Source organism: Carassius gibelio, chromosome B15 (genome assembly GCF_023724105.1).
Source record: "Carassius gibelio isolate Cgi1373 ecotype wild population from Czech Republic chromosome B15, carGib1.2-hapl.c, whole genome shotgun sequence".
Lineage (NCBI taxonomy): Eukaryota > Metazoa > Chordata > Actinopteri > Cypriniformes > Cyprinidae > Carassius > Carassius gibelio.
Genome location: NC_068410.1, coordinates 11,544,365 through 11,560,714, shown reverse-complemented (window position 1 = coordinate 11,560,714; position 16,350 = coordinate 11,544,365). Strand labels below are relative to the sequence as shown.

Genomic DNA, 16,350 nt, shown 5'->3' with positions numbered 1-16,350 from the left:
AGCTGTTAGCTTTATGAAATGATCCTTGGCGCTGATGCTTTCCAGATCTGGAGAAACTCCAGCTTTGTTCATAACCACTCCTCTAGCCCCAGATAGCCTGCTTTTTGTCAGGCCAAAAAACCTGTGCCGTTGGCCCCAAGGAAGCACAGATGAGGCACTATAACGCCCTGGAAGTGACTGTGGAAACTTGACTGGCCTTGGAACGCACTAGCACGTCCGCTTTTGGCCGGACAGTGGAAACTGAAGGCTATTAATGAAAAAAACATTTCTGAATCCATTTGCATTTTCAAGTTTCACCTGTATTTGGCGCTTAGGCCCTGGTCACGAGACAGACTCTGTGATGCCACTTGAAGGGGACCAACCCAGCGGATATGAGAGGCATGAACAGGGCAAGTGAGAGTCTGACACACGTGAAAGAGGCTCATGTGTCACGGAGGTGAAGGCAGGCTGACAAAGCTGGAACCGTGATGAGCCTCAATTTCCCTGCCGCTCGGCGCTCTGATCATCTGTAGCGCATACTGACTGACAGGGGTCAATCTCACAGGTCAGTGAAGAGCAGACTGTATCCACACAGACCCACAGAGACATATATCCACACACACAACCTCTGTGATTTCACAAACACACAGTGTCGCTCACACAAAAAGCCATTAAGTTTGCACTCCAAGCCTGAGCCAAAACACTTGACTGTGCCTCTCCTGACAAAAGTGATTGCTAAACAAACCCTCAAACACTAGAAAACAACATTTAAGTGTGTACAGCATTTCTTTTGTCATTTCTGAAAGAGTTCTCACAGGTCACAACAAGTCTACAAATGATACTCAAGGGAGACAATTATCTACAATGCTTTGAATTATGACAAATTTAATTCTTTAGAAAACTACATTTACTAGGAGTAGAAATAATCTCAATTTCAGACGGACTATACAACCTTTTTATTTATTTATTTGTTACAATATTTCCTATATCATATGACTACACTACCTTTCAAATGTTTGGGTTCAGTAAGATGTTTTGAGAGGAGTGTCTCGTTCTCACCAGGGCTGCATTTATTTGATCAAAAAAAATTAAATACAATAAATAAATAAATTAGCGCTGATATGCATTTATTTGATTAAACTAAATAAATAAATAAATAAAAATAATAATAATATATATATATATATATATATATATATATATATATATAATAATAATAATAATAATAATAATATGCTGATTTGGTGCTCATGAAATATTTCTTATTAACAAAGTTGAAATCAGTTGCTAAAAGATTTTCTTTTTACTGACTTTATAATATAAGAAAAGCTTTATTTGCAATTAAAATCTTTTGTAACATTTAAATGCATTTACTTCCACTTAATTTAGATCAATTTAACGTGTCCTTACAGAATAAAATAAATGGTTTCTTAAAATAAATAAATAAAATAAACTGACCCTAACTTTTAAATGGTAGAATATTTCAAAACTTCAATTCAAACTGACACAGAAGAAGAAAGCAAAAATAATCACCTTTTGTTTAACTATATTTATTTATTTTCTGATACACAAAATGAGGATTTTAAATCAATTTAGAAATGCACCAACACACTGAATGCTCTGAAGAGTTTGGCAGTCACTGTCATAGTCAGTCATAAACAACTTAGTGCTGGTCCATCTGTGCCTGCAGCCTTGGTCATCCTCTCAGCATATTCCCTATAATGCACTGTGACAGTATAATACATTTCTTCAAAGTCCCTTTAAGGCAAGTCATTTCAGTGGTCTTCTTGGTAATGTACTTGGGCAGTTATTTTCTATGTGGGCACTAGTGTCACCATACTGTTCTAGAGTAAACAAACCCTCCCGTCATCATTCAAGAATAATGCTAGTACAAAACATTTATATTGACAGCTGCTATATTAAGCGTCATGATTTCTCACTTTTCTCAATCATTTTTCAACAAATGGTCTCTTCTTTCATGCTTAATCTTCTCTAAGCTGAAAAAAAAAAAATATTAACTATAGTGTGAAAACCCTTTACATCAGTCAAGCTCATATTTATAATGCCATTCTAATTTTGGTGGTTGATAAGAATTTTTTTATGCTTTTAAATCAAACAAACAAACAAACAAACAAACAAAACAACCATCCATTTTCTATTTTATTATGCATCTTATTCCTGAGGCCAAAACTGTACTTTCAGCGGCCATTATTACATTTTTTATTCCATTATTCTAAATGATTGTTTAAAAATTAAAAAGATAGTTCTCCCAGAAATCGCCCTCATGTTGTTCCAAACCTGTGAGACCTTCATTCTAATTCAGAAAAAATTAAGATATTTTTTGACAGAATCTAAGAGCTCTCTGACCCTCTATAGACAGATTTAGGTGGAATTTGACTTGTGCGAAAAAGGGTTAATGCGAATAATGGAGATGGAAACGTATTTGCTGAATAAATCCCTCCTTGCGGATCAAAAAACTCATGCGACTTTGCGCTATGGGATGGCAAAACCTGACTATCTCATTCCACAGCATCTGAAATGTTGTTATGGTCATTCTGCAAATGCCAGGAAAAAGTCTGTGATCAAAGTATTTATGTATAATTGCCTCCCAGGACTGTCTTACATGACTGCGTTCCCAAACAGCAGGCATCCACCTCCAAAAGCAATGACCGCATTTACTTTGGTTCGTCTGCTCGCTCTAAGGCGCAAGTAATTTAATTATATATGAAAATTATTATATTCAGTGGCTTCTCTTATGTTTCTTAGTGATTTACAGTGCCAGTTTATCAGGAAGAGATGATTTTATTCTCTTTGATTTGTTGGATGGAGACAGTGCTTGTTCAACAATGCTTTATGCGATATTACAATTTTGCGCATAAGTTAAATTCACAACTACTAAAAACCCAGCTACTGTCAGTTTTGATGAATTTAACAAACTAAGTGCAACATTTTGAATGGTAGTGCCTATAACAAAAAGACAAGTTCATATAAGCAAAGCCTAATGATGGAATGTAATAAAAAAAACAGCCAAAAACACATTAGCGAACTATCTGGCATGTTCCCCATTCCATCCCGCTGTAACATCTGGACTTTAATTGAGCTTCTGTGTTGTGTGGTAAAGCGTAGCGCTCATTAAGAATGAATGAGAACTGTGTCTCATGAAAGTTAGATGCGGAAACATGCAGGATACTGATTACATTTAACCCACTCTTACATTTTTACAAATGTGGGGCAGACAGACAAGAGCTCATGTGAATAAATTATAAAGCTGAATAATTTCATTTTGAACAGCAAATCAAAGAAACTAATTTGCAGATGCGACTCAGGAGACTATGTGATCTCCACCTCTAATGGTAAATCCCGTTTTAGTCACACCTCCACACCTTCACTGACCAAATGTTAGCTTGTTGCTTTGGGACTCGACTGCCACAGGTTTGAACAGCACATAGTCTGGTGCAAAAAACCAGCACCTTATCTTCCTAATACACATTTCCCAATGTATGATTCAACCATGCATATTATTTCAAATGCAAACATGCTGTCATAAGATGTTTTTTTTTTTTTCCTACACATTAGTGAAAACAAAATGGGTTGCTTGGCCACAAAACTTATTCTCAAGTTGCATGGTAAATTGCTTTGGGAAATAGCGTCAGCTAAATGTAAATGCTTCCTATAGAAAGAGATAATGGATAGTTGCTATGCTGAGCAAGGCAAAGTGAAGCCCAGTCAATTCAGATAGAGGATTTTGCTGAAGACGCAAATCTTGAGCTATTTATTGTATGGGACTCGAGTGGCTCGCTGGTGCAGGGACACTTGTAAGCTGACAAGCACATATGGCTGCCAGTTTTCACCATGTTGATTGTAAATGCTTGTTATTTGGACCATATTACATACAAAAGTAAAAGAATGTTAAATCAAGGCTTGGTACATGATAGACGACAGACTACACTGTTCAGTCAGGTCACATTATAACAAACAATCCATATCAAAATAACAGAAAGCCACAGTTTAGCATCTGCGTTCATTATGAAAGAGGCCTAAAAATATTTTTCATACAGGTTTACAGTTTTTTTTTAGTGCCTAGCCTACTTCAGAGGAATACATCCATAATGATAAGAGGCACCTGTAATGGACAGAATATGATGGACATAAAAATAGAGAGAGAGAGAAGGTCACAGATGCTGAAGAGCTGAAGCCATCAAGCTATTGCAAAGGGTGGGAAATAAGTGACACTTACCTCGGGCATCAAAAAACTCATCATCCGAGCTGTCAACAGATTCCTGGGCGATGTTCTGCATGCGCCAGTGAGAAGCGCTGTGCTTGCGTAGGGTCGCTAAGGGAAGAACATGAAAAAGATACGATCAAACCAAAGGTCACTAGTGCTGCATGCAATTACTGAACATTGTGTGACTAATTGATTAGACATGCTTGATGACAATGTTATTTAATATTACCACGCGAAGGTGTCCAAAGGAATGGAACGGCTAGGAATGAATTGAAAGCGTGTTTTTTTAATTAAGACTGGCTAATGTGGAAATCAAAGTGTAAAATTTGAGATTCAGGAATTCACAATGATCATACTTAAGATCATACTTAAGATGACTTGTCAAAGGTTTTGATCTAAAAGCTGCTGCTTAAATTCTTGAAATTAGACAAACATATGTACACACACAAACACACTTAATCTATAATAATTCTACACACATGCATCCACACACATATATATAAGTCAGGTGCTGATGTTTCATTGGTTGTGCAGTTGTTATAGTGTTGAGAAGCACCGTTATCTTCAAGAGCTTTAAACAAAATCTCCTTGTAGAACAAACTTCAGCTGCTGAAGACAAAGTACTTGTCGACTGTGTGTTGCGTTAGTGAGGCAGGTGGTGTGACTGTGAGCCCTGGGCTGTTTAAATCTAAAGTTAATAACTTTCTAATCTAATGAAAGATAGCGGCAATAATGCAAATTACAAATCAGCGTAAGTCAAACGAAAGTTATCCTCTCCCAATCATATTAAGTGGGCCATGATTTAATAATTATAGATTGGAGTCATTGTGAGTGAACATATAGCGATGGGGATTTTTGACGCTTTATAGCTCAGCAAATTGCTTCTTTACTCAAAGCATTAAATCATTTAATGTAAATCCAGTAATTCACACATCCAGGCTTAGTGAGCTCACTGTTGCTTTCATAAGGCTTAAATCGCACTGAAACAAGCACAACAAAGAAATCCAACTGTAAGGAATTTCATTTATATTGATTCATTTAGCAGATGTGGCTTACAAATGAAGAAAAGCACAAGCACGGGAGATTAAGCATGAATAACCAATATCAGCAGTGCCACAGTAAATGATTTTGCCCATTTGGTTGGCATTACTCGAGAGGTGTCACCTAAGCTGTCATATCTCGTTCTCCTGCGGTCTTTTACATGGACTCCTCATGATCCTGCTCACTTTGTTGAAACAATAAGGACACTAACCTTCCATAACTGGGGTTCTGTGCGGCTCCACAGTTTTCACTCTGTCCCTTTGACTGCTAAACCCCCACATCACCATGCAGGATTTAATAAGCTTTTCATCTCTTCCACAAAAAAAAGCAAGCAGGTCAAATGCTGGCACTATTAATGCACCCAATGGAGATGAGTATCTCAGCCTACTATGTTTTCTATTATAATCACAATGCATTTGACAGTGGCATCAACAGAAATCTGCTCTTTACAGTCTTAACTACTACTTTTTTAAAGAATTTATTCTTGGCATTCTGGCTTTTATTACTATAGGACAATGTAGAGCAGACAGGATGTGAAGTTTTTTTTTTGATGTTTTGTTTAAAAAAAAGTCTCCATAATCTATACTTTAAATAAAAAAAAAAACTTGGTATGATAAAAAAAAAATGGATTATGTGGCCACATTTTTGGGGCCACTGCATATGTAAGATTTGTAATATCTCATAAAAGCATAAGGTGAAAGAGATAACGGAGAAAAAGTTCCACTTTGTGCTCATAACAGGATAAATAGTGAAGAGAGGTTTACCAGCTCAATTATTGCTTCACATAAGTGAACATAATCAAATTTAGAGTGGTCAAATAAACACACAGTATTTTGTTTTAAATACTTTGATGGAGATGAAATCCTTTTTCCTCAGGGATGCAGGAGGGCAGGGGGCAATGTTTCATTAATGCAGTCTAAACATTGAGAAATGGCTTTTAAGGCTTGGTAAATGGTTTTACAGGAGGAGATAAAGAGGTGCAGATTAGTTTGAATGAGGGAGACCAGTGAGGCCTGTCTTCAGAGACGGGAGGGTGAATATGACATCAGTTCCTGCACTAAAGCATCTCTAATCACAAAAAATTCTAATCACATCATCCATAATTAATCCTGGAATGAAGGCTGAGAAAAGGGAAAGGCTGACATTTTTTGGCTAAGAAAGAATGTATTAGAAAACCATGAATGGTTTCAACCAGTAAAAGAGGTGGTCATATAATCAAAGTTATATTATAAGCCAGTGCATAGCTAAACCGAGATGGATTTCATTACGAGTTTCATTGTTTGGCTGGCTTCTGTCTGGCAAGTCATGCAGGTGATGCTTTTGCACTAAAACAGCGTAGAGTAGAGGATGTTCTTCAGCCATGAAATTGGTATGGTCCTCATGAATGATACATTTATGAAACTTTTCGGTTTAATTGCGTCATCAACTACATGGGGATTAAATGAAATTGAATGCATGCTGTGAAAGGAAGTCTTCCTTTATAAATGCTCAAAATTGAGGTTTGACTAAAAACTAAATTTCAGCTGAAACATCTTAAGGAAAGATGACTTTGTGTTCTCTATTGTCTTAGGACAATTTTTACTTCAGCTTCAGATGTATGTTCTGTGTCATTAAATTGGACATGCTATTATTCAGGTAGCAAGCCATAAACATCAATATCTGTATCCCAATATTTCTTATACAATGAGGTTCTAATCTTTATTAAACTGGTGCTGTTTAAGATTCGTCCCCATACAGGACATAATCAACAATGGTTAAGCCACTATATCTTTCACTATGCACTGAATTTTTTTATGTTATTTACTCAATATTAAATTTTTATTTATCAAACTGCTGTATAAAAACCATTCAAACCTAGATTTGTTATTCTCCATAACCCATCTAAATAGATCTCTAATCTTTGATAGAGTTGTGAGTTATGAATGCTGGGTCATGGAGTGTGATAGGGTCGATATCGAGCTTTGATAGGTCCCCTCTCCGAGGAGCATGCACAGTACAAAAATGGCATTTTCTCCAGAGCACTCATGACACGACTCACTGAGAGACTTGCTCTTAATCAAAAACATAATCTTTGCTAGATAGGAGCTGCTTTCCTCCAGCAATCTTGCTTTTCTCTCTTTCTTTAATCTCTATATATCTCACCCTCCCTTTTGCACTTTCTCTCCCAACCTTCAATTCCTTCCTCTTCAGCCTCACTCCATGCACTTAAGAAGCTCCGTCACCATTTCTACTCATTTGTTCATCAGCCTAATGTTAAAGCCCCTCTAGAGAAAACTGCAGAGGTAAAGGCCATTATGACATCAGAAGGCTCCCATTGGTTCACTGCACTGGTTTTAAGGCTGTGTGTGTGACTGTAATAGCATTTAACAATATAATATTGCACTGTATTTTTGAATGCAGCTTTAGTAAGCATAACAGATTTAAAAAAAAAAAAACGGAACGGAAGTTCCCTATTAAATTCAAAAAGTGATTTATTGCTGTAATGAGAAGCATTTCCAAAATGAATCTGGATAAACATTGTGTTCCTGCAGCCACAGGTTCAATTCTCATGGAATACATGAATGCATAAACCTAAAACAAATGATTTCAAATTTAAATCAATAATTAGTTATAATAATTAATTAATAACCAAAATATATGTTTCAATGTATTTAGAAAATATTTTACTATAAATTATATACATGACATTTTTGAAAAATAATACTTTTGATATTATTTATATACATGCACTCATATTTATCATGGTTCAAATCCAATTTAAAAATTATTTTAATTTTAAATTATTCAATTGAAATATATTTTAAAGAAAATAAACAGGGTCATTTATGTTGGAGTTGGAGCAAACAGTTCTCAATCAGTTATTTCATTAAATCACTCAGAGGAATACTCTCAATCTTATCCCTGCATCACCAAAGTGTGCGCTTGCAGCATATGCGACGTGCGGCTTGTAAACACCTCCGTTTGGCAGCTCAAAGCAATGCCGCACATGCTGTGAAACAACACATATGCCACAGTTGCACAAAAAAAAATTCTGGTGTGATAAATAACTTAGTATTACGAAGCAGAACTGTGATACTCAAAGTCTAAAAAGAGCACAAAAACAAAAGCGGATGCTTCAAGACAAAGCAAATACTGACAAAGGCTGTATTTCCAGGCAGTGCAGGCTAAAACCATACTGTGCAATCTTTTCTGTCCTTTATAATTGCTGCGGTCAAATCTTGGGTAAAAGCCAAAGGAGACTGTGCAACATCAATGATCTTAGGACACTGGATGTGACTGACAATGCTGACTACATGATCTTTCTGAAAATTTGTTCTTAGATGGCAAAATCGTGGCCAAAATCATTAAGTGTGCTCTTAGCTTTAGAAAAGGGTCAAGACTTTCAGACCAAGTGGAGCAGAGAGGGTACAACTGCTTATACTGCAACAGACGGCATGCAAAGTTAAGTGTGAAATCATTGCAGCAGGGGAGAATACAGTGGGCAAACCTCATGCAAGATCACAACATCAAGAGGGCATTGAAAGTAAACTGCAGGGAACAGAACCACTTGACTGGGTTACTCAAGAGCCACCTCCTCCTTCTGTCAAGGACTGAAGGAAGCGAAGCTACAAATGCATGAGGCTTGAGCACAAAGAGCTCGCTCGGGTGAACGTTAATTGTGCCTTTACATAACCAAAGAAATGCAAACACAAAAATCAAGATGTTCTGTTAACGAGACAGCGCTGTCGTATCGCTTCCGAGTTATGATCAGTTTTTGCCATCTCATCTCTACTGAGGTGAAGCTGTTCAACCAAGCACATCGACACAAAGCTCTGAAAAGAACTGTTTGTATAGCACTGCATCACGTGTAAAGGTTCCATCTGAAATGGCAGGATTAAAGATCCAATTAGGAAGTGCAGTCATCACCATCATTATTTATTATAAGTTATATAATATGAAAGCATCCTGAATACCAACATTGCCTTTGGTTACACCCTTTTTTGAAACAAAAAAACTACTTAACTATTAATAATAAAAGAGACATTATTTTTTTGCTTAGTTTTTATACAATATGCTTATATTTACAGTATATGCCTTCTATGTTAGAAAAATCTGTAATAAAATAATTATAAAAAGGTATATTCTATCCGTCTGTCTATTCATGCCTTTGTCAGACAACCTATATATTATTTTTATATTCATCCATTAAAGCCTCCTATCTTCAAAAACAGATGCTATTATAATTTGCCAGCAAAAGCAACACTGTTCGAGAATGAATTAAATGAAGAGATTTATTTAAAGCAGATGTTTTTTAAAGAGCCATCTGTCTATTACAACAAAATGTATCAGGTTAAAATGTTTATATGCTGTAGTTGAACGTTTTACATTTTGTAGTTAAAAAATCAATTTACATCCCTTGGTTAAGGGAGCCAATAAGTCAGTCTCCCATCTCACAGAATCAATGCATCAAAATAACATTAAAAATAAAAAATAAATAAAAATCAAGACCTGAACTGCCTGTAAACAGACACAAAAGCCAGACTGCAGTACTACAGACGGTCATGAAAGACTGTCATTCTCTCTTTCTCTCACAGGACCACAGGGTAGCAGTGAGTCTGTCACTGCTTCTCGTGCAGGCTATTTTTAGCACCGTGCTCTACCCAAATCATTGTGCAAGTTCGCTAGAACAAAATCATTATGGAGGGAACCTGAAATCTGCCCTGAATTGTTCCTTTTGTAATGAGGTGTCAGGTAGCTTTTAATCATTTTATTCACTGTTAAACACCATGAGAAAACTGGGACTTCTCATTTCAGAAGAGAAAAAAAAAACTGATTTTCCCACAAAACAGGAAGGTTTAAGGTGTCTACCTGTTGAGAAGACAGATTCTAGAATGCTTCAAATATATCCTGACTGGCTCACACAAATGAACCTGCCATTACTTGCCATAGTTTCACAACTTCTAATGAAGGGAACATGCAAACTATTTCATAACCCCAAAACCAATTACACAAACCACCTTTCTGCTTTACCAGTGACCTTATCGCTCCTACAGAGGCTCATGAATATCAGCGTGCATTACAGTATCAAACTTATAGAGTCTTAAAAAAAAACAAAAAAAAAAAACATACAGACCGAGCCATTGTTTTGCACAACAAAGGCAAGTATATTTTCTTCATAAACTGCCTTAATTAAACCGTAAATGTGCATATTGTTTACATTTTCACATTTTAATGTCTTATTTTACCATGTTAATTTATACGTCATCATTTCTTTAATAGTGCCATCATAATCATTCTCATTCAAAAGTCTTTTATGATCACCATGTCTGCATTTATTTGAGCAAAAATATAGTAAAAACTGATTGTGAAATAGTATTATAATTTTAATTAACTGTTTTATTTTAACATTTTAGTGTCATTTATTCCTGTGATGGCAAAGCTGAATTCTCAACAGCCATTACTGATGCTGATTTGGTGCTCAAGACATTTCTTATAATCATCAATGTTGAAAAGAGCTGTGCTGGTTAATATTAATGTGGATACCATGATAAAACTAATTTCAGGATTATTTAGTGAGTAGAAAATTTAAAACAATCAAAATATTTTGTATCATTATAAAATGTCTTTAGTGTCATTTTTAATCAATTTTATTAATGTTTTTTTTTTTTTTTACTTCTTAAAAAAAAACTTTTGGGCTGTGTATATACATGTAGTATAATACTATAGAATATAGTGCAGAAAAGTATAGCAGAACAACTCAACATACAATTTATCTGTATTTAAGATAAAGCATGGTGCTATAAGACCTTCAACTGTTCCTTGCAGATCTGAATTAAACTACAAGAGCAACATCTAAAAATAAGTAAATAAAATAAAGAGTTTCAAGATAAATGTAAATAAAATTCTATTGCAAATTTTCATGTCACACACCACTCCAGGTGGTCTCACAGTTTGAGAGCCACTGATCTAGAAGATGCTTGATCTCTATGCTTGGCTTAGTTACATAAATTCATGAGTTTTCATCAAGCAGAAACGTCCTTGATGCTTTTAACAGGAATAACAGTCATTTCTCACTCTACTGCGTGGGCGCAGCAAATGCTGAATTATTGGTTTGAGGATAAAAATAGAATTTCATTTTCTCAGTGACAAAAACCAAGCAAGAAACAAAACAAACGTGAAACCCGAAGTAAATGCAATGTTGTTTGCTGAGAGCTAATACTAGATCATCTGAGTCTCTTGGTCTGACAGCCACAGATACAGAGTGCGCTTCTGTCTAAAATGCCATCACACAGATGTAGTGTCGCAACACCTTCCATCAAAACCCATAAAAAAAAAAAAGCTGGACACAAAATGGAAAACACAAAAGAGATGATTTCTCATTTCAATGTATATCACAAGGAATCCGCAGGAAAATCCTTGACTGAGGTGCACGTTAATTGGTTTGGCAAAGACAATCCAACTTTGCAATTCAATTTTGCTACGGTGAACAACACAATCAGTATTCCCTGTTTTTATTCTCAACCAAAGCCAAGTAAAAATTAGTTTCTGAGAATTGACACAGAATACTACTTTCTTATCTGCCACTAAAAGGTCACTTCCTGAATGGCTAAGATTAAATATATCACTGCAGCACTGACTATGACCTCTATATGTACATGTGAAACATGTAACTGCATTACTAGAGCTATACTGGAGGCATAATGTGAAGAAACATCTACCGCGTTACACGTGAAAAGTGTATTTCGAACCAATTCAACAGAGACCTTGACCATGCACCAGCCTAAGCATGCCAATATATGAATTCCTATTCACATTACTGAGAAGTTCACACTTGCACACGCTTGTTTTTTCAGAGCACCTTCTTTTTTCTAAGAAAGGCAATGCAGATGAATTGAGCACGAAATGGAATACATTTCGTGCAATGGGAAATTGCACTCCTTTGAAGCTTTGAGATCATGCAGAGCTGGACTTACAGACAACACAACACGATGGTTTGACTCACTGAAACTGCTCTGAATTCAGGTTGGTGTGGAGTGATGCACCCTGGGGCTCTTCTGCTGAGGGAATATAGACTGTGAAAGAAATTAACTGTGGCTACTGCATCTGGGATTTATATTTATCGAGTGGTCTATATCCTAGTCTATAGAGATTGAGCATCAAACTACTAAATATATAGCAGAATATACAATTACTGTTGGAAATAGGTCCAACCTCCAAAGGTTTGAACTATCAAAAGTGGCAGGTTAAAGTATAGCTTATTCAGGAGTCAATATTTTGGCTAGGAAATGAACAAAAAGCAACATGCAATTCTGGAAACTATTATGCAAATAATAGTCTGTGAGGTGAATACACAAAAAGAAAGTTGTTTTTTTTCCATGTCAGTGTTAACAATGACTATGTCTAGCTGATGCATTTATAAGTGATCCTGATTGATTAGAGAAACTGAAATAGATGACACTAAAGGCATCTACTTCATTCACTGCTTCTTAAATTATGATTCCTGTATATACATAACAAATCCTTTTTTGTGTGTGATATTTATATATTTTAGGTCTACCTATGAAAATAATAAATTATTTGGATGGTAACTGGTGACTAATTTGCGCTAATGGTGATCTCTGATCTACAGTAACATAGCAGATCAACTGATTGATTTGACATTGGAACAAATATAAATACAAAAATCTTGAGAAATACATGAAAATCCTAAAATAATCGGGGACCGAACAGGTATCCATGAGGAATCCTTGCTATTTAACATATAAATGAAGCCAACCTAGTCTGTGTTTTGCTGATGGGCTGCCAGTTCTGATCATGTAAAAAGACAAATTCTGCTCCAGTGATGATGTAGGCTATGTTCTGCTTGTTCAATACAGTGAGCGGGTTTATGTAATTCTGATATAATACTCAATTGTCCCACCATCCCATCCTCAACAACACTGAATCACTAACTAGGAATCTAATAAACCTTGAGGTAAATTAAGTAACCAAACCAAAGGAGTCTGTAGGATTACACATTTCCACCTACAAAATCAAATGCTGACTTCCTACATGACTGAGAGAGGAGAACTTCTTGGTGATTCGGAAACATGCCTGAGAAGAAATCAAATGCCTGTGGAAGCTTATTAACAGTCTGTAGTAGTTACTGCTGTCCAACGTATGGAAACCGTTATACTTACATGAAATACGCCACAAATGGCATGCTGTCACACCATAATTACCCAAAGAGCACACATTCAAAACCCAGAAGACACATGCTGTGAGCTTCTCGTCATCATAAACCATAAGCTACAAACATACTGACAGACTTGGGGGCTAACATCTGAAGCTCTCTTCACTGGTTTCCTGACCCCTAGAGACTGAGCAATGATCTACATTATCTTATTTAAAATTAAATTGTGATTTACATTTAAAGCTGAAGTGTGGGTTTGTTCTTTTTTGGACCAACAGCGTCACAATGGCATACCAAACGCACACCATTGATAGATTCAATGTTTCTATGGCATACCTTTAACAAACCAAAAACATTCAAAATATGTTCTTTTGCATTTTACAGGAGAAAGAAAATTGTATATGATTTTTTCCTTTCTTTAGAGATCAATCACGTTAAGCTTATTTGGAAAATTAATTTGAAAACATTAAAACAATCATTAGGGTCCTCAAAACAACTCTCTGCCTTCATGGCATTTTAGAAGCCTATGTGAATTGCATAGTCAATACACTTATAGAAATATAAGTACCACATTAACTCACAACCATAATTCAGAATCCTGAAATGCAAAGGGTAAGCTTTATTCTAGATCAATAATTGCTCGGACATGCTGGATTGGATGTGCTGCCATAAACAGATTAAACTATATCTATGTATGCTGAGATGTTCAGTGCAGACAGTCTCAGCACTCAGCCATAGGCTCAATCATATCAGAGTGTCCTATACAGAATATATATCTCAAAGAGAGACCATCAGCTCTCCCTCTCTCACATCAGCCTCTTTCTACATTTCTGATACAATACACACGTCACTACCCAATTCACCTTTAAGTAGAAACAGAATAATAAAGGATGCACACTGACTTATCATGCAGAACATGCATTATGACTTGCTTATAGGTTTTTGAAGACCACATTTTGTCTCATTTTAAGTGTTTGAAGTTCACAGTTTATATCGTTTACTTAAATTAAACCATATTGGTGGAGAAAACAAGCTGACCAATGGAACATCACTCTAGCTGGGATCTAATTAAATTATTTCAAAGATGAATCAAATGTACTGTCATAATCTATGACCATCTGAAGAAACAAACATTCAGATGTGCTTTACAGCTAGAATTATTAAATCACACCATAGAATATGTACAAAATTCCTTATAAGCTTATTTCTTGTACAGCAATTTCTGACACTATTAAAAAAACACAAATATCTAATTGGGGGAGGGGGGGTCCACAATGATACTTCAGGGGGGTTTTATGGACCGGAATTTTTTTATGGAATTAGACGTTTATGGAATAGACATTTTTTGGTTGACATAGTCAGATTTTTCTACTTAATTGCTTCTTTAATATCAGGTCTACCTATAAATCAGTTAATAGCACCAACATAACACCACTGGAGATTAATTCAGTATATTCAGAGCTGAAATAACTTTACTTATGTCAATTTTTTGCTTAAACAGAATATGAAACACCTATATACATATATACACAAATATGTGTGTGTCTGTGTGTGTGTGTGTCATAAAAAAAACTTTAATTACAATTTAATATTGATATCAGTTATTGGCCATTTAAACAAAATAATCTGGACCATATCAGCGATATGCAAAATACAAAATCGGTCGGACTCCATAAGTTGATATACACCGTTACTAATGAATCGTAATATTTTAGTATCAGGGATTCCTGGATTTCCTGCGAGTCTGTGTGGGTCAGATATGGTTGACAACTCCTAACGTTGCATGCATAAAACATTCTACATTTAGGATTACGACCAGTTTGTAAAGAGAACATGTTAAGATGGAGAAAAAGACAGCGTTTTGGCTGTCTCTCAAAACCAAGTCAACCGGGCAGCGTTTAAAACCGTCGAAAGCATTGGAATGCGCCCATGACGCCCCAAAAACGTTGTCTAGGTAGGCAGCTCTCTAGGTTTGGAGACGCAGCCCTTGATCATCACGCATTCCAACAGATTGACGAGGAAAGTGAAGAGAGCAAACTGTGTCTACTCTTTCTGCTGTGACAGAAGATGTCTGTGCGTTGTCTGAATGTGATGTGACATCTCTTACCTTTCCCTCTGATTTCTTTAGCCATCCTGCGTCTTTGCAGTTACTTTGGACAGTTCGCACGTCTCTTCTCTCCGTCCTTGTCTGCGCGCGGGAGAAGCGATTTCAAGTAGGCTGTATGCGCGTTTCGTGTTTGAACATGCGAAGGTGGGAGTATCCATGAACGCTGAGACAGATCCTGGTGTTGAAGTAAGCGCGGACTTGGGGCTGTTTGTATGTGTGCAGACAGACTTTGCTGTTGTCCTCTCCTCCTGTTGAGCTCGAGGTGTGATGTTCGACTGCCTCCAGTGGCTCTGCGCGAGCTGCAGTGACTTGGAAAACGCCAAGCGCATTAATATAGGCTTCAGACCACCCGTCGTCATATATTAGTTATTTATTCATTTATGCACTTTAAATAATAATATCACACAGCGCCTCCTTAAGGATGTTGAGCACATTATATGCACGACTATAAACAAATGCTGATAAATGTATGAATATGAATGATATTTATAATATGAATGAGCTCGGCAAATTTTTTTAAACACATTTATACTTCAAATGTATGTATTTATATAAAACTAAAACAGTATAATACAGAAATTAAAAGGACTCCCAGTAATGTTACATTAAAATTGTTTGACTGCGTATGTAACTGGTGTGTATAATTGACTCAATTTAATTTGCTTTCTTTTAATTCCTATATTGGACTATTTTTTTTTTTATAAATTCTATAAGTTTCATAATAAGAATGGGTTAGTGAACTCCACAAAATTTTGTTAATTTATTATTGTTTGCAGGTTAAAATTACATAATATTAGATTTGGGGAACTTTTTCTTTGGATTCTGTCTGGGGAGGGAATTATATCA

The 16,350-nt window shown here is 36.0% G+C and overlaps 1 protein-coding gene across 1 annotated transcript in view; it reads right to left on the bottom strand.

Annotated features, from left to right (window-relative positions):
* The window catches only part of pitpnm3 (PITPNM family member 3), a 72,889-nt gene extending 57,046 nt beyond the window's left edge, over window positions 1–15,843 (bottom strand). Inside the window, exons 1-2 of the mRNA XM_052576392.1 lie at window positions 15,505–15,843; window positions 4,217–4,312 (exon numbers count right to left, since the gene is read on the bottom strand). Coding sequence (XP_052432352.1) covers window positions 4,217–4,312; window positions 15,505–15,529 — 121 coding nt within the window. The 5' untranslated portion in view covers window positions 15,530–15,843. The remainder of the gene's footprint in view (window positions 1–4,216; window positions 4,313–15,504) is intronic.
* Window positions 15,844–16,350: the final 507 nt, after the last annotated feature.